The sequence below is a fragment of a genome, unplaced genomic scaffold (assembly GCF_019419815.1).
Source record: "Pyrus x bretschneideri cultivar Hongxiangsu unplaced genomic scaffold, Pyrus_bretschneideri_v1 Contig22, whole genome shotgun sequence".
In the NCBI taxonomy this organism is placed as follows: domain Eukaryota; kingdom Viridiplantae; phylum Streptophyta; class Magnoliopsida; order Rosales; family Rosaceae; genus Pyrus; species Pyrus x bretschneideri.
Window position 1 is genome coordinate 3,682,990 of NW_025999524.1, and position 19,247 is coordinate 3,702,236.

General features: G+C 39.1%; 3 protein-coding genes across 7 annotated transcripts; 1 reads left to right on the forward strand and 2 right to left on the reverse strand.

Moving 5' to 3' along the window:
• Positions 1–1,802: 1,802 nt before the first annotated feature.
• Positions 1,803–4,242, reverse strand: LOC103946971 (piriformospora indica-insensitive protein 2). The gene is made up of 2 exons (XM_009357803.3): positions 3,584–4,242; positions 1,803–3,188 (listed from the first exon to the last, which is right to left on the reverse strand). The coding sequence occupies exons 1-2, from the start codon at positions 3,791–3,793 to the stop codon at positions 1,962–1,964; spliced, it is 1,437 nt and encodes a 478-aa protein (XP_009356078.3). The 5' UTR covers positions 3,794–4,242; the 3' UTR covers positions 1,803–1,961.
• A 2,427-nt stretch (positions 4,243–6,669) lies between these two features.
• Positions 6,670–12,712, reverse strand: LOC103946981 (nuclear matrix constituent protein 1). 5 transcript variants are annotated; one of them, XM_048584763.1, is made up of 9 exons: positions 12,357–12,712; positions 12,011–12,220; positions 11,675–11,928; positions 11,236–11,506; positions 11,058–11,141; positions 8,784–10,599; positions 8,459–8,750; positions 7,180–7,384; positions 6,670–7,070 (listed from the first exon to the last, which is right to left on the reverse strand). In XM_048584763.1, exons 1-9 carry the CDS (start codon positions 12,651–12,653, stop codon positions 6,849–6,851), a joined length of 3,651 nt encoding a protein of 1,216 aa, XP_048440720.1. In that variant the 5' UTR covers positions 12,654–12,712; the 3' UTR covers positions 6,670–6,848. The 5 variants fall into 5 exon arrangements, with proteins under 5 accessions (XP_048440720.1, XP_048440719.1, XP_009356086.2 ...); XM_048584762.1 differs by having other exon boundaries at positions 8,459–10,599; XM_009357811.3 differs by lacking the exon at positions 6,670–7,070 and having other exon boundaries at positions 7,214–7,379; positions 8,459–10,599.
• A 1,160-nt stretch (positions 12,713–13,872) lies between these two features.
• Positions 13,873–18,440, forward strand: LOC103946997 (protein decapping 5). The gene is given in 10 exon segments (XM_009357822.3): positions 13,873–14,087; positions 14,998–15,098; positions 15,494–15,565; positions 15,676–16,027; positions 16,030–16,634; positions 17,128–17,223; positions 17,490–17,681; positions 17,791–17,898; positions 17,988–18,104; positions 18,106–18,440. Coding segments are annotated over 10 exon segments (1,887 nt in total). The 5' UTR covers positions 13,873–13,939; the 3' UTR covers positions 18,202–18,440.
• Positions 18,441–19,247: the final 807 nt, after the last annotated feature.

The window sequence follows — 19,247 nt, forward strand, 5'->3', positions numbered from 1 at the left end:
GGCTTATAAGAGGTTGGATTTGTCACATCCCAGCCTGAGCCCCTACCACATCTCGGGCTCGACTCCATGGTAGCACGATATTGTCCGCTTTAGGTCCCGACCTCGCCCTCATGGTTTTGTTTCAGGGAACTCAGACAAAAACTTCCCAGTGGGTCACCCATCTTGGAATTGCTCTCGCGCGAACTCGCTTAACTTCAGAGTTCCTACGGAACCTGAAGCCAGTGAGCTCCCAAAAGGCCTCGTGCTTGGTAGAGATGGGAATATATACATATAAGGCTTACAGGATCCACTCCCCTGGACGATGTGGGATGTTACAATCCACCCCTCTTAGGGGCCCGACGTCCTCGTCGGCACAATTCCGGCCAGGGATTGGCTTTGATACCAAATTGTCATATCTCGCCCGGGGCCCCCAGCACATCCTGGGCTTGACTCCACTATAGCACGATATTATCCATTTTGGGCCCCTACCACACCCTCACAGTTTTGTTTTTGGGAACTCACACGAGAACTTCTCAGTGGGTCACCCATCTTGGGATTGCTCTCGCGCGAACTCGCTTAACTTTGAAGTTCCTACGGAACCCGAAGCCAATGAGCTCCCAAAAGGTCTCGTGCTAGGTAGAGATGAGAATATACATATAAGGCTTATAGGATCCACTCCCTTGGACGATGTGAGATGTTACATGGTTACTTCCCATACTGTGAAGAAAGTTGGGGTTTTATTATAAAACCAATTGGCAATATGGAGAGTAGTCTAACCTTTTACAAGCACATTCAAATTCTATCATTTATCAGATGTGAGATTGATACTTTCAACTGTGATAACAACATTTGAAACAACAAGATTCTTACCTATCAAATGTTGTATATGCTCGCAAATGAGAGAGATTCTTAGCTATCAGAAGTTGTATACGCTCACAAACGAGAGATAAACTCAAGGGTGTATACAATGACTTGGAATCATGCAAACCACATCTTTTCCCAAACGGAATATTCAGAAGCCAATCAATCAAACCCAAGAAAATTAAAGAAACTGACACAGGTCCTAGAACAGAGACCCTCCTCCACATTGGTGGACACAGCATTTACCTTCAATTGGATCTGGAATTGTATTTAGGGGTCCAACCTAATCATCCTTCATACTAGTCTTCTTTAAAACACGAGCTCCACCTAGCAATAGTGACCCAAATTTCACTTTCAATGTATTAAAGTCAAGCCATTATTTGCAGCTTTTTTCCCTTTGAAAAAAGCAATAAAAGGATCGCACTCTTACCCAAATTCGATTGAAGTCACTTCCCACTGCTTGCAAAAATTCCCAGCATTTATACTTAGTTGGGGTTGCTCTGTTTAGCAAGAAACCCAAATGAATTTTGCTAGCTGTACATTGGTTTGCAAAGCAACTGCCCAAACCTATGTTCTTATTTTCTATGGTACCATTATTATCCATGTCACATGTGCAGTAGAGCTGCGGTCCACTTCGTATGTAAAAGATGACCACAATTCAGTTTGGATTAGTTTCACCACCAAATCACGACCAAATCTACTAACTATTAAGCAAAACGGTTGGTTCAGTCTAAAAATACACATTTTTATGTTAAAATCAAGTCAACCCCGTCAGAGTGGTTTGATTCGATTGGTTTAGTGTCCATCCCCAAGTTTGGCCAATTTTTTGACCAGATTTACTAACAGTTAAGCAATGCGGTTTGCTTTGTTTCAAGATTAAACATTTCAATGTTAAAAGCGAACCAAACCACTTAGAGTGGTCGGATTCGGTCGGCTTTGTGTCCACCCCTAAATTTGATTGATTGAGAAAAGGAAAGCATATATATTGAGTTGATTCATGTTAAGAGGCAAAAGAAGGCAAAAGAAAGCATAACAAAGTAAGCAATAACATTCTAAGTTACAATTGCTTCTAACTAGAGAAGTTATGTTGTAAGGTTCTAAAACGAAGGGATCTTTAGGGATCAAGTCAATAACAGAAACATCAGTAATTGCAGAAATCCACTAAGCCACCAGAACCCATCAATGCCGAAGCTTGAAATTCCCAAAGAAGTAGTGTAATGTGAATTCTCATTCAAAATCTCATCACCCAACTCTGTTTTTGAATTGGGTTTGTCAACCAATGTGACCTCCTCCTCCCCCTGCTGACATGGCCTCACCCCAAATGGGACATGGCCTGCTGGCACCATTCCACTGACGTAACAGAGATTAGGGTTGTTCCAAGCTCCAAAACGACTCCCCATTTTGTGATAAAACGACTCAGAGAATTTAAGCTCCCCTGTGAGGTTGTTGCCATGGAGGTAGAGTGCACTGAGGCAGGGCAAAGTTGCAATCTTTGGCAAGAGGTTGCCCGTGAGCTTGTTGTCATTCAGACCTAAAAATCTCAATTTTTTTAGGTTTGAAATTGAATCCGGAATCTCACCAATTAGACCTAATCCAGAGAGGTCTAAAATTACCAATTTCTCCATGTTTTGCCACTCTAGGGTTTTGATGTCTCCACCAATTGGGTTTTTGGACAAGACCAACTCTTCCAAGGAATGCATTTCTTCAAGTGATTTGGTCAACCCACCTGAGAAATTGTTGCTCCTCAGGTCCAATAAAGTCAACATCTTTAGATTACCAAACCCCAAAGGTAGCTGCCCTTCCAGTTGATTGCTGCTCAAGTCAAGCTTCAGGAGTGAAGTCAAACTTCCAATGGTGATTGGCAAAGGCCCGGATAGTGAGTTCCTACTTAAATCAAGGATTAACAGCTGATTCAATCCACCAAACCCACCGGGTATTTGGCCCGTAAACCAGTTTCCGGCTAGAACTAGCCGCTTCAATCGGACTAATTCACCGATATTTGTTGGTATTCCACCACTTAATCCATTCTCTACTAGCACTAATGATTGGAGCTTTCTGAGGCTGCCAAAGGTTGCAGGAATTTGTCCAGTGAGGCCCGGATTCGATCGAAACTCTAGCGATTCTAAGCTGCCAGCAAGGTTCCACCAGTTTTCTGAGGGGATTGGAACTGGATGTTTGTGGGGTGAGAGGAAGCAATTGAAAATGGATAGGGATTTTAGGTGCTTCAAATCAAACAGTTGTGGTCTAAATCTTGCACTTGGGGAACAATTTAGGGAGTTGTCAAGAACAGGTCCAATATTCATGGAGGTCACATACCAAACCCCATCATACAAATCACAAGACACCCCCTGCAGTGGAAATTGAAAAACTCGTATCAAACGTTAGAAAGGTTACAACTTTTGACCTATTACGAACACGCAAAATGTTAACTGACTGAACCCTAACATAAAAAATACACATCGACTTCAAAGGAAAAACCCGTGTAAGTAATTGGGACTTGTTAAAGAGTCTTTCTACTATACTATACATTGTTATTTAAGTGACTCGGATTCACCCGTTAAATTTCTCGAAACTCTAGTGATTCTTAGCTGCCAGCAAGGGTTAAGCACAACATTGGCATTTAACCTCTTGTCGAGTACAAGTAAAAACCAAAAAGGAATGTAAAGTTGGTAACTTTGGATTTAAGCAATGTTGCAGAGAGACAGTACACAAAGTGGTGGGGGTAAAAAAAAAAAAAAAGTACCTGTATAGGAGTCCACCCACAAGGATCCGGATAGAGGTCTGAACCATTCCACCATTTACCCACAAAGCCTTGTACTGCAGAGTACAGAGCTTCCTGCTCTGTTTTCTCCATCGGAGCTACACCTTCATCTGCTTCCTCAGAACTCCAAACACCCACAGAGAACAGAAAGATTACCAAAATCACAAGACTGATGGGAGTAAAACCCTTCATGGATTTGAAGTAAAAGTCAATAAATCCAGAGGGGAATTTGATTAGGACAGAGTTAAAGAAAAGGAGTTGAGAGATGGAGTTTATGGGAAGAAGAAAACCATGAGAAACTGACCCAAAAGAGAAATGGATTTAGGAAGCAGAAACTACAATCATGGATGTGATATTCATGAGAAATATCGACATGGGTCCCTTGTATATATATCTATATATATGTTCATATGAGGCAAATCACGAGTGGTTTGGGGCCCAAGCAGAATTTGAGAAAGATCCAAACGTGTTTGAAGGAAAAAGGGAAGAAGCGAAGAGGAAAAATACAGAAGCAGAAGCAAGAAAGCTGAGCTCTCTGGTCTACTTGTTATGCTTATGGAAAAGCTAAGAAAGTATATAGAGCAGGCAGAGAGACAGAGAGAGGTTCAAAAGCACAGTTCTCCAAGAGCAACAAAGAAATAACAATTATTATTAAGATCAGAATAGAGTAGTAACTATAAGGACTAGAGGGTGAAAGCGAAAGGATTCGGCGCTGCTTTCAATCTCCTAATAGTCTTATCAAACTTTTAATTTATTATTATTGATTATCATTTTCAGTTAATTCAAACGATATTCTAATATGATGTAAATAAAATTACGAAAAATCGGGTTTAAACTTGAGTTTAGAGAGAGAACATTAGTTTAGTCAGCTTGACGCACTTCTAAATCTGCTCGAATAACTTGGTTACACGATCAATTCTGCATTGATTTTGCGTATGTGGTTGAGACGCTCGTTTCATTGCTCTCAAGTTCGAAGTTATGTCTAGTCAAAATAAAAGTAGTTGCCTTGTATACCATTATGTTCATTAAAAATGGTTATTTTAGTCAGTTAAAAGGGTGTGGTAGTTGGAGGTGGGTTGTTAAGATTGTGAGATTAGTTATGGTAAAGGGATAAGGATTTCTAGGGTTTTGCAGGATTTGGGGCAGAGGGAATAGGGGACCATATGTCCATGCAAAAACAGAGAGAGAGAGAGAGAGAGAGGAGGGGGTGCATGCAAGTACATGCAAGACAAAAAGATGTGTTTTTATCTCTCAACGCTGCCTTCTTGTCTGCGTTGGGGGCCTTGGGCTTTTCTGCTTTTGGGTTTTTAAGTGCTTTCTGAAACATGGAGAGGAACAAGACAAAAACTGCATTGAATCTCCAAAAAAAAAAAAAAAAAAGACCGTATGGCTCCAGATGGGTTTGAGAAATATGCTTCAAGTTCATACTGTTATGGTGTATCTTGGAATTGAACCATAGTTACCAAATCCAAATTGTTCCGCCTATTCCTTTCTTCATGACCAAGAGCAATAAAACAACATCCTTCCTCTGTTTGAAAGATGTAATTATACACAAAATATGAGAAAAACGAAACTGTAATGAAATTTCAAACTAAACAGACATTGTTACACTTATTAACTTTCTAGTATAGCAGTTGATAATTGATTTAAAATACCGTTAATGCTCAGTATTTTCCTTACCAAAATAGAAATTAATTTGACTTTCCTTCATGGAATTATACGAAATCAATTCATATGGACATTTTTGTGTTTTTAGGGGAGAAAGGATTTTTATTGTGAGTTTTGTTAAAAGTTTACTCTCTAGTATAATGGAGATTAATGGTTGAGTGACATATTGGTTCTTTACATTGAGCGAGGGCTAGAAGTGTATTTTTAGCAAGGAAAAGCACTCATGTCTAAGTTGATAGAAAACTGGACTCTCTTTCAAATAGGTCCTAACTCCAAGACTTATGAGGATCTGATTGTATCAAATCTCAATAGTTGAAATGATCACTTTTCATATTTTTACCTATTTTGATAACATTATAATGAGACGTTTGTGGGATAAAACTTGTCATAGACAATTGGAGTTTGTATTTTTGCGTGTTTTGTGAATCATGAATGATAATAGTATCATTAAATTTTGACGTATGTTTGTCTAACAATAAAAAAAAAAAAAGGAATATTTTACATGATTTTTTCTTTTTGCAAAATTTTTATAAATTCGCCATTGAACACAACTACAGTGGCATCGCGTGTTTAAATTGTCCTCGTACTACTAAACATATACCTATCAACATAACTGAATTTGGACAACTCCTAGCTCACCATTCTCGTTTGCCTAAAAAAAGGAGCGTAGTAGCGTTTTAAGATTTATAGCCGACTTCACTTAATAGATAAAACTTGATTATTGTTGTTAGTTGCTTATGGCCTTAATTTTTGTGGACAGGATTAAGGCCATCATTGAATCTACAGTCAAATAATGAAGTAGGGAAGATAATAAAAGACAGGACAGAGAGTAATGGTCCAATCCAACCTTCCAAGATGTTCTCTCTCTCTCTCTCTCTCTCTCTATAATAAGGTTGGGAAAAAGTTATGTCCACGGGATGAAGGAAAGAAAGGTGAAGAAGCAGAAGCAGCTGTGGAAAAATCAAACAAATAAAAGCACTTTTGGAGTTTTTGATGGGGAGGACGGAGGAAGAGGACCACAGTGTCTCAGTGGAGGCTGGAGATATGGGAGGGAGAGAGATGGAGGGCTATCAGAAGGCATAGCCCCAGCTCTACTTAATTGTTTTCTGGGCAGGCCTAGTACAGTAGGATGATAAGTCCTTTTCTACACAAGCTTCTGTAGCCAACTGTGAACAGCTGAAATATCAGTTGAAAGATATGGGTCTTAAGTTTGCAGTTTCATGTTTTCAATAATCTCATTGAGTAGAGACTCCATGGTTGTGGCGTCGGTGCTACTAGCACTCATTGCTAAGAGTGTTTTAACCGTTAGATATGATTTCTACAACCATTAGAACTTTTAGTTTTAATCTAAACCATTCATTTTCCGCAGCATTTAATGCTAAGTAACATTTAATCTCAAATTTAAGAAAATTCTAAGAGTGCTTCAATATATATGACAATCTAAAAAGACTAAGAGAGCGACGAAATCGCCATTTCGACATTAGAGTTACAAAATGAGAACGAAAAACAGCTAAGAAATCACACTGAAGCTAGTCATTACAAGGTTTACAAGATGGTAATGAGAGAGTGGTTTTCGCCATCACGTTGTCAAGAAAGTCCAGATCTTCTTTCCTATTGACTTCTCGCCCGGACGCTCTTCAACTTCCTCGTCATCATAATCATCGTCGCTCTCGCCACTTGTATTGTTGCCGCCACCAGATTCCGGTGTACCATTATCTTCTGCACTCAACTCTGTATTTTCAACTGATTTTGCTGCATCAGCTTCAGCATTGTCATCAACGGTTCCTTTTGGTGTTCTAAACTGCAGTACATGAAACACAGGTTACCAGACCTTATCCACACAGTTCTACACGTTTCGGCTAAAACCGTCACAGATTACAAAACACCGAAAAAGGTAAGAGGGACATGACCCTCACAACCCGCTCCTGTGAGAATTCCACACTTTTCAATGTGGTGACCTGCATCAACTGTGTAGTCCGCCCATTCTCACCAGCTGTCCCCAACGACGATACAGAAACAGATTCAGGAATTGGTTCTACACCACCACCTCCAGTTTCTTCCTTATTTACCGTCTTCAGGTCAGCCGCGGCTGGTGCTGCTGTGACTGATCCTGTACTGATCAACGTTCATAGACCAATTTAAAAATTACAAAAAAAAAAACCCCCAAACATTTCCTCACATGGTAAAGCATAGAAAATGCCAACACTCAACACCTCATGCAAGATCACTTAATTTGGACAGTGTATGACAGATGAGGTCATATGTAAAACCGTAAAAATTCACGTCTTCCAATATAGATACTTCGTTAATTCAATTATTAACTACATAAGTTTATCCCTGTTTATCATTTAATCTTCCTTTATTTGTTTTTCGATGTTTACATTTTCCCAAACCATCAGAAAGAACCAAATTATTCTCCTATGCAGTAACAATTTAGTAACAAGTACTTCATAAGCAATTTCTCTTCTTAGACAGAACATACCGAATGCTTTAACTGATCAAGGAGCAATATTTCAGAATAACGGTCAGTAAAAGTGTCACTCCAGGACTAATCCGAAGCTGGTTAGGAATTTATTTGTCCGGCACCTAGTGGAAGACTATGGAATAGATTATTCAGGGTTCTAACAAACATTCTATTTCATGCATTGACTGAAAGGACCTGGACAAATTAAGTGCTCAGTTAATATTCCATTGCAAGAACAGAAATGGGTCAAAGAATGGTTCTTCTCAGCCCAAAAAGGAAAAAGAATCAAATGGACTACAGTGATAAGATTAAGCATAAGTTTGACATTCAAATCCGTACTTGGTGTACGCATCAGAATATCACTAATCTCAAAACTAAAATTGATAAGGGAAAAAAAGGGCCCAACAATTTTATATAAACATAACTACTGAAAGCAAAAAGATACACGCAGAGTTCAACCAGAAATTAATAAACAATCCAAAATTAATACCATGTTGAAATCCAATTGTCCTTGAAGCTTAAGTTGATTGGAGACAAATGTAACAATGCATGAAGAATAACAGACCGACAAGAAGTCTATTTAGAAATTTAGATAGACACCCTTGACCCAAGTTGGCCCTAATATTATGATCACGCCATAGAAACTGCAAGCATTAATTTGTTATTTACTTCCATATTAGCTTCCACTGCGCCGTATAAATTCATACTCACATTAAGCAACTTACGTCTTGCGATGTCTGAGATTATATCGCTGCTCTCCAGGTGTTTGCACGGAGGAAGCAATGGGTTGTCGCCTCTTCCTGCGCCCACCAGCTGTCGTGACACTGCCAGAACATCCTTCGCTGTCACAATTATCTTGCTCACTTTTGGTAATCCTAGAGCTCTGAGCACGCATTCGTTTCCTCCCAACGCTACTATTAGCTTTCTCAGCAAAACTGGAATCACCCCGACTTTCTTCATGATTGTAACTACTATCATTAGGCAGCATACTTGCATTTGATGGTTCTTCTGGAGTATCTCCTATTGCATTTGATGGTTCTTCTGGAGTATCTCCTAGAAATTTCTTTGCCTCTTCAAGTGTTGCCTTCACGATGCGCGTCCTAGACAGTCTGGACTTACGTCCCCTAGCCGGTATTTGCCGATCACTCTTCAGCTCGGATTGCTCGGAATCATCAGGAACATCTTTCACCTTACTGTCAATGAAGCTATGATCATCAATTGATGGAGCATACCCATCATCCACTTCCATGGTGGTGTTATCAGATGGTAGTGGTTGAGCACTAGAGTCATTAGGCACCCTAAAGGATGCCCCAGCTTCATCTTCATGACCGATGTGCCCTCTTGCTCCCTCATTGATAAGCATATTAGACTCGTTTCGTTTCTCTTCAGTATTAACTTGAATAGTTGATAGTGGGGGCAACTCTGAAGACCCTGCATCAGTAATATGCTCCATTTTTTTAATTGGAGATACTTTAGAAACAACTGACTTGCATTTGCGCAGCAAAGATGTTCCCCATCCTGATTCTGTGTATTCCAAATCAGGAACACCTGAATCAGCTGGAGAGTTATTTAAAAAATCAACATTGATCCTCGGCAGAGAAACAGCCTCAACTTGGAACACTGCTGGTACCTGGAGATCAGAACGTACAAATTCCCTTGTCATTTCTCCACAGTCCTTGCAACTTTTCAGCTTCTCAACACAAGAAAGGAAGTGTCGTCTTTCCTCAATAAGTTGTTCCCGCTGCTGCTTGATCTCCTTGCTAAGCATATCAAGCTGACCAATGTCTTTGCGCATTTCAAGTTGGATAACTTCTTGCTGCTTCTTGTTCAGAGCAAGTTCTTCCCTTTCCCTTTCCATTCTATGCCTTTCAGATCTTAATTCTTCCATTTGCTCATTAGTGACTCTCTTCAAGTAATTAATATTAGAATGTTCTCTATCCTTCTCCTCCTCAAATGCTCTCTCCATTTCCTGCAGGCCTTTCTTCATTTCCTGCTCCCTATTCTGCATATCAGCCTCAAGATCTCTATTCTGTGACTCAAAATCTTGAACCATTTGACTATGCTCGAATTGGGCCTTTTCAGCTAAGGCTAACTGCTCATTTCTCATCTTAGACGCAAATAATTCTTTCTCAAGCTTGAGACTGTCCTGCTCCCTCTGTATGTAATCTTGCAATGCATGTTTCTCATTTTTCAGCCTTTCTTCCTCCATGCCTTGTATTTTTTCTAAATTTTCTTTCTCTTCAACAATTTTCTCGAGATCTCTGCTAATTTCAGCTTTTCTCTCATCCAATTCCTCCCACTCTTCCTCAAACTTTTCCCTCTGCTGCTTCAAATCTTCAGTTTCCTTCAAAAGCAACTCATTTTGAAGTCTATAAGTCTTTAATTCCTGCTGCAATTCTGACAGCAAACGGAGGTGCTCTGACCTCTCTTCCTGAGTAATTACCTGCTTCTCTCTCCCTTCACGAATCTGGAGCTCCAGTTGAAGGTTTTCATCCTTTATCTTCTGAATTTCATCTCTAAGATTCTGAAGACACTCTATATCAGCAAGTAATTGTTGCTTTTCCACCTCTAACATTTTCTCATTAACTTTGATGGCTTTCTCATTCTCCTTCGAAGTTTTCAGCTTTGTTTCAAGTTCATTATTTTTCTCATTCAACCTCTCTGATTTCTCATGCAGCGCTTGTTCCCTCTTCAACAACTTTTCTTCCCTGTGGCTGATTTCCAATTCCTTCTGTTCCACCCCATCAACCTTGCTCCTAAGTTCCTTGTTCAGAGTCTCCCTCCTTTCTTCCATTTCCAACTCAAACTCCTGCATTTCCGTATTGAGAATAGCTCTGTGCTTGTCAAGCACCTCTTGAATCTCCACCTGAACAGACCATATCAGACTTCTAGACAAGTTGTATGAATACAAACATTCGAGCTCTTATAAAACAGAAAATTGCACCACATAAAGTTTTGCAATCCATCTTCTTTTTGTACTTTTAGTTTGAGATTAAAAGCAAAAGATATGCATCCGCTCTTATTTTGTCCTCACCTTTCCTTTATTATATGCTAATCTGTTAATGCTTCGAATACCAACACCTTCGAGAAACATGACTTCTAATTTTCAGTTAGCCAACATTTACATTGGCGTACATCCAATACATTTTACAAAAATGTGCTCCTTCAGGTAAAAAAAAACACAAATGTACCCCTTTGAAAAACAAAAATATAACCCAAACACCAATGTACCCATTTAGAAAACACAAATATAACATTTTAGAAAACAGAAGATACAATTTAAGTGTCATAAGTTACATAGCTTAAATATCAGTTGGGACTCACAATTTCTCGCAAACTTAGTTTTTGCTCAAATTCCTGTAAATCCTTCTCCTTCAACTCTAAGATGTTCCTCACAGAATTAGCTTCCTGCAACCAAATTGACATCAGTCAAATGGACAAAAGTGCAATTATACTTTTCTAGAAAAAGAACAAAATAAACTAATCTACACTAGTGACGCACCTTTTCCTTTGATACTAAGTCATCTAGCCGTTTATTCACATCAGCTTCCATTTCTTTCAACATAGTGTTCGAAGCTTCAATCTTCCTTTGTGCATCTTCAATGTCTTTCTCTCTTTGCTTCATAACCATATCATTTTGATTTGACTTTTCCTCCTTCTCATTTAAAGTTCTCCGAAGCTTGCACAACCTCTCTTCCCCTTCTTCTAACTTCCTCTCCCATTCTTTCAATTCTTCCCTTTGTTTGTAAAAAGTTGTCTTGTGAGCCTCTTGCCTAATAAGATTAAGAACAAGTCAGATTTAATTTAAAAGTCTAATGATCCAAAAAACACAGACTACATCATAAATGACAAGATGTCGATTCAGCAAAGAACAGAGGAGCTATATATATATTAGGAGAATGCATATCCTAAATGCAAGTGTCATGGTTGTAAAAGCATACTCCGCACTTAAGGAAAATTGCTCTCTTCGAAGCACACTTTCACGTGCCTCCACCTCTTGCAATCTCATGTCCAACTCTGAACTCTTTCTGTTGACCTCAACAAGCTTGGCATAAGCAGCACACAACTTTGCATCTGTCTCCAAAGACGTTTCTTCAATTCCCACAACTAATGAACTTGCATCAGCCATCTTTGCTTCAGCCTCGCGCCTTATTTGGGCATGCTCCTCGTGCATTTCACGCAAAGCCTTTTCGAGCTGCAGTGACAAAAAATATTTTACAAAATTGACAAAGCAAAATTTAATTACACAAATTCACAAACAACAAAAGGCAGTATACCTGAGCTACACACTGCTTCTCAGCGACCAAGACTCTCCGTAAATTCTCCTCCCGTTTCTCAACCTCAGATATTGCAATCAAGTGCGCAGACTTTTCACGGTTAAGAATCTCTTGGGTTTCAATCAAAGCTTCGGTCAATTGTTCGTGCTTCGAAGCCCACTCTTTCTTCTCAATCAGAAGAAGCCCCATATTATACTGGTAACTAAAAAGCTGCCCAACAACAAATACTTCAGAATTTATTCAGAAAGTTTAAATATTTGTTCTGTAATCGATAACAATTCTCTTAATCATTTTTTATAAAACCAAAAATTAACAATGTTAATATAATCAAAATCTAGTAGCTGACCTCTGTTTCAAGCTTAGAGACCTTCTCGGCGAGAGCTTGGCGGTCCTTGCGCTCCATGGCCGCCTCATCAAGTAACCCGGCCTCCTTGAACGCCCTCCAATCGTCCATGTCACCGCTATCAAATCCCGCAGTCGTATAAGGTCCGCTCTCACTCAGCAAGCCCAATGGCGGAGGCGGACCGTCCACAAGTACCACCGCTTTACCATTCTCAGTATTCCTAGGGTTCGAAACAACGCCGCCGCTCCTCGGCGTCAGCGACAGAGCCGCCGTCGACGCCTTCCTCTGTGGCATAAACATCGTACGCCACAACGAAACCCAAACTCCGTATCACTAATAATCGAGTTACAGTGGGTTGCACTTGCAATACAAGAAATTGAATTGGGTGAATTCTTGAAAACCCTAATTTGGAATGTCCGTACCAACATCTTGTCAATTGGTGGGCCCACGGCACAGATAATGTACAATTATGCATACCAAAAACTAAGATTTTAAGAGATTTTAATTTTTTTAATGAATTTATAGATATTCAATCAAGATTTTAAATGATTTTCTAAAATTTAATGTGTATTCAATCAAGATTTTAAAATAGTTTATTAAAATCCTTAGAAATTCGGGTATATTCAACTATAATTTTAAAGAAGATTATAACATTCAAGGTTCATTAAAATAGAATTTGAATTTTAAGAATTTGAGAAAGTTAAGGAATTAGAGAGAATTAGAGGGATTTTGTAATGTATTTTAAGAATCCACAAATCTTACCTCTCTCTTTGAGATTTCAAGAGAATTGAATTAAAATTTTACCTATAATCTTTATAAATCAATTAAATTCTATAAAAATTCATGGATTTAAAAATCCATAAAAATTTCTCAAATTCTCAATTAAATACATCCCATAAAACGGAGAATAACATTTTAGGCAAACCAATGAAATTACCACATCATTGTCACAGACTTTATTCTCATTTGCCAAACTTCCATGGGCATAACCGTCATTTCGAAGTCGAGACGATTCTCACCCCACGGGTCTCAAAACCCGCTGCCAACACGGCACCAGCCAATTTTTGACGCAAATAAATCGTACAATGATAGAAGAAAAAAAATTAAAATATCTTTATAAATTTTAAAATAAATAATATCAAAGTTAATTTTTTAATTTAAAAATATAATTTTTCGTTAATATAAATAATAATGAAAACTTTTCATTAAAATTCTATACTTTTTTCTGAGCAAGCAAAAATAAAAATCACTGCCACGTCCTCGTTTACCAGACTCTGTACCCATTGGACCGACTTCTCCTCAGATTCCAACGAAAAAGACCGAAAGGTCCCAACCCCCACATGTCGAATTCTCATTGGTCAACCTGTCATTATCGTCAAATTACCTAAATCGCAAAAAATCACAGGGGTTAAATAGGCATACAGATCTCTCCCTCTCCCCCACGAATCCCTCTCTCCCACGAACAGAGAGAGAACCAGGTAATCTCAAAAGCCACCCCCAAAACCAAAACCCTACTCTCTCTCTCCCTTCCTCTCCCCCGTCTTCCTCTCTCCTCCCTCTCGCGCTAGGGTTTCGAAATCGGAGCCATGGCTACGGAGACTGCTGCGAGATCGAGCTCGGCGGCCGATTCGTACATAGGGAGCTTGATTAGTTTGACTTCCAAGAGTGAGATCAGATACGAAGGCGTGCTCTATAACATCAACACCGAAGAGTCCAGTATTGGACTCAGAAACGGTACCGTTTAACTCATTTGAGTTTAATTTTTATTTTTTGTTCTCTGGGTTCTGTTTAGGTCTTGTTACCTAGGTCTGATTTGATTTGATTTAATTGATTTGTTAGTTTATTACTAGTTAATTCGTCGAGATTGGCATTTTTAGGGTTTAATTATTATTGATTTCCGATTTTTTGAATTTTCGGCAACTGTGAATTTGCTATTAAAACTGACTGTCAGTGGCTCAAGGTGCATCTTTGTATTCTATTGCAAAATTTTGTGACTCCTGTTAAAATGTAGACCTTTGTGATTCTAAATAGTTTATCTTTTCTATATTGGTTTTTGTTTCTGTGAAATTATTTCGTTTTGTTTTGATTGAATCATTTATTTTTCTCTATGTACCATTTGATTAAATTGAATTGATTTATTAGTTTATTACTAGTTCAGTCGTCTAGATTGGTATTTTGGCTTAATTATTCTTGATTTTGATTCCGGATTTTTGAAATTTTACTTAATTGTGAATTGGGAAACATGCATGTGTGCGTGGGTATGTAAAGTATAAGATTCGGGTAGTAGCATGTTCTTTGAATTGAGTTAGAAAGTATGATATTGCGATGAATTGGTGTGGCTCAACACACTTCTATGTATATATTGCATAACTCCTCGAGCTTTGGGGTGTAAAAAAAGTACAATCTTTGATTCTACGTATTTAGAAGGGTTACATGGTTTTCTTCATAAGATAGTTTTCACTTTGATTTTTTTTTAATTTTTTTTTTTAAAAAGCATTGCTTCACAGGGTTATGGAATAGTTGTATGAATTGTTTGTCGCATGGATCATAATATATGTATATGCATTGTATCATTAAGTGTTATTGTTGAAATATGGGTACATGAATTGATGTTAACTTGTTACTTTTTTCATGGCACTGGCAGTACGATCTTTTGGAACAGAAGGAAGGAAAAAGGATGGACCACAAATCCCACCAGGAGACAAAGTCTATGAGTATATTTTATTCCGCGGGAGTGATATCAAGGTTGGTACTGAGATGCCTGAGATTGTAGGACTGCACAACAAGTGTTCTATATTTATATCCGATAGTTTACAAAAATAAAAACCCCAAAATCTCTTGACTTTGAGCGTTTAAATTACTCAGCAATGGTAGTTTTCTTCAATTGTAGCAGACTTTAGTTGTTTAGTAATAGTAAAGATCGATTCTGTAATGTTGAAGTTGTTGTTGACTACTCTGTTATGCAAAAACTGAAGCTTAAACATGGTAACTGTTGAAGTAAATGATGATAATGATTTTTGATGAAACTGTAACTTTAATGTGGTGACCAGTTTTGAACTATGTAGCCTGGATTCGCTACTGGTTATATTTTCATGTAAATTTGCAGACCCTAAGTCTTCCATTATTTTTTTTGTTTCCAGGATTTACAGGTTAAGTCTTCTCCACCTGTTCAGCCAACACCACCTATAAACAATGATCCAGCTATTATCCAGGTAAGAGAAGGAATTTTAACTTTTGCATCTAGCTAACCTCTACTAATTTATTATCTCTCTCTCTCTCTCTCTCTCTCTCTCTCTCTCTAACTCTCTTTCCTCTCTTGCAGTCTCATTATTCCCGCCCAGCTCCTTCAACATCGAGCTTGCCTGCTCCAGCTAGTGGATCTTTGACAGATATTAATACCCATGCTCCACAGATGGGACTCCCTGGTCCAAACTTCCAAGGTAGTTTGCCATTATATCAACCCGGAGGCAATTTAGCATCATGGGGGGCTACGCCTCCTCCTCCAGGTGCAAATGGTGGCGCACTTATGCCAATGTATTGGCAAGGATACTATGGCCCTCCAAATGGGCTGCCACATTTACACCAGCAGCACCAGCAGTCATTGCTTCGGCCTCCACCCGGGCTGTCAATGCCTTCTTCACTGCAGCAGCCACTGCAGTACCCCAATTTTAATCCCTCCTACCTACTGGAGCTTCAAACTTGCCTGAAGTTCCAGTGCCCTTGCTTCCTGCTGCTAGTATTAGTTCCTCTAGTTTGACTGCTACTTCTTTATCCCCGTCAACATTGCCAACAAATCTGCCACCAGTGCCTTCAACAACACTATCTCTTGAAACTCTGCCAAGCTCAATGCCTAACAAGGCACCTAGTTCTGCCCCGTCTGCACCTTCTGCAGCCATGCTTGGTGCAAGCTTGCCAGCACTTTCTTCTCTTGCTACTTCAAGCCCAGATATAAGTACTGTTGTGCCACCAATCTCTAACAAACCTCATGCAATTTCTGGTCCCACCTTGCCTTATCCAAGCGTATCTCAGACTACTTCTGTTGCTGGGACATCTACTTCTTTACGCTCGGAAACACTAGTGCCTTCTTTGGTAACCCCAGGCCAGCTGTTGCAGTTTGGATCTACAGTCCCTTCATCTCAATCTTTGCAAACACCTCACAAGGATGTGGAGGTTGTTCAAGTTTCACCACCAACCTCATCAGAGCCATCGGTCCCAGTTTCCACAGAACCGCAGCCACCAATACTGCCACTACCTCAACAACCTGCACGGGCTGGTCAAAAGGTTGTTTTGTCATACATGCATGTGTTACACGTGCACACACACAGAAATGCTTGCATGCTTCTGGACTATTCTGTTTTATTGTGATTCATGCTTGTATGTCTGTTCATGTGGGTGGGTGCACCAAAAAAAAAAAAAAAAAAAAAGGATTGTTATTCAATGGGGCAATTTTCGATTCGTCAACAGGCTTATTAGATTGAGTTGCTATTAGTCAGGATTAGATGGTGTTGGTTACCACTCCCCATGAGAATCTGAATTGCAGGCCTGCCTCTTTGTTTGAGTTTCTTTTTGTTACATTTTTTTTGTTTGATTCAGGTTTTTAAATCACTGAATTGTTAGAAATTTTTGGCTTGATAGTTTCTCTTATTCCTACCAACTCAGTTTTGTCTAGTAGTCAGGGTTTAGGACTAAAGTTCCTGTTTTGAATTTTATTATGTGTTCTCTGGTCCGGTTGGAAGGAGTTCTGACATTGGCTTCTCCCTCTTTCCGTAAATAGGAATATGTGCGTTCTCAGCCAAATGGAGCTCCATACCAAAATCAAAATCGCCAGGGTTATACTTATAGAGAGCGTGAAAGAGGACAAGGAACTGGGGTAAGGAAGTTCTTTTCCCTCACAATTCTAAAAATTTTGAATTTTGTTGGATATAAATGGTGTGTTAAATGCAAACTAAAATGGAAACTTCTTGATTGGAAGTGTTTAGCCGGGAGAAGTGTTTTTATTCTCTTGACTACTTTTAATCTATAGCAATTGGAAAAATGTGAATTAAATTTACTCTTACGAATTAATTTGTTGCAATATTATTTTTCTCAGCATCACTGACACTGACAGTGCCAAATAATTAACATTTTGGTGTGCAGAGTTCACGTCCCATAACAAAATTCACTGAAGAATTTGATTTCACAGCAATGAATGAGAAGTTCAACAAGGATGAGGTTTGGGGTCATCTTGGTAAGAGTAACAAACCTCACAAAGAGGGTGATGGAAATGTCACTGATGAAGATGATATTGAAGATGAAGACGAGGCTGAGTTATCGAAGGTTGAGATCAAGGTGGCATTGGCTATCTTGTTTATCATTGTAGTTAGATGAGTTCTACTATTAGTAATAATCTTTTTACTTCTATCAGCTGATTTTGTTTAATTTTGTTTATGTGCCACAGCCCGTCTACAATAAGGATGATTTCTTTGATACCATCTCGTGCAATTCTATGAGTCATGACCAGAATGGAAGGACTAGATACTCTGAGCAAATAAAGATAGATACGGAGGTAGTGTCCTTTTTGTTTTTGCCATCTTAGTTTTGGGAAGAATTTTTTTAATTTTTCTTAATAATGCGGATGCTTGTTTATGGGTGCAGACTTTCGGCACTTTTTCTAGGTATCGGGGTGGAAGAGGTGGCCGTGGTCCTGGGCGTGGTGGTCGTGGTCGTGGTGGCTACTATGGAAGGGGGTATGGAGGTGGTGGTGGTGGCGGCTATGGGTGGTGGTGGCGGCTATGGAGGTGGTGGAGGCGGCTATGTCCCAAGGGGCCGTGGCAGGGCCATGCCCACTCGTGCTAACTATGAGAGTTAATATTGGTAAAATCTAAAGCCTCATCTGCCCTTCAGAACAGCAAACAGAAATAGGGCTATGCTAGTGTTGTGTTTTTTCCCTCCTTATTTATGCTTGTCCAGAAAATAAATAGAAGTAAATGCCTTTTCCAGTATCGAATTGCCTGTCGGTCTGTATGTGTTTCTTCCCTGACTTCAACATTCCTTTTTATTGACCTAATCAAGAAGCACCGAGTTTAGTGAAAGAAACTTTCTGTTTAATTTCTTCTTGATGGATTCATGGCGCCCGTTGGCATTCAGGTTTTAGAACTGACCACCTTACAGGCATTCTTTCCGACTGCAGTCGTGATAATTTTTGCCATGGGGATGTGGATGGCCAGCTGATATCGTTGTGGTTATGGTTAAAGTCATATTCCGACCGACTGTCGATTGTCGGATGTTTGTGCATGTAGTGTTGGTCGATTAGTTTACGGCATGATTGAGTCGGACGGGATACCCCTCTCTTCCTCGTCTAGGAAACTAGACAATTCATTTAACATACGGTTGGGGTATTACATATCAAAAATATTTCCGAATCAAAACAAAGAATTAGTAAAGACGCTTCTTGCGTTATATGTAAGAAATTGTCTCTCTTTATGTGTAAATAACAATGTAACAAATACACAAATGTAGTTTGTTAAATTCACAAAAACAGAAGTCGCAAACTGTGTGATTTTGCTCTGTGTTTTCATTTTTGTGTCTCGTGTTATTCGAATTCGTCAAGTTGGTCATAAAACTATTAATTTGACATCGTTAACTTGGTAGATATGGAACTGCCGGCTTACTCAAAACTTGGCATTTTCTTTGTTGTGGCTCAAATTCCGCAACAATCAGGTTACCAGATCTTTCTTTTTTCAATTAACTTGACGAAATGGAATAAGCTTAAGCTACAATTAATTAGCTTAAGCCAAAAACGTTTTCAGTAAAAGTGCTTTATGGTGGTGCTACATTAGAAAGAACTTGAATTTTCAATAGTAATTTCTGACACGCTTATGGGCATAAGTGTTTCTTATAAAAGTCACAAACTGC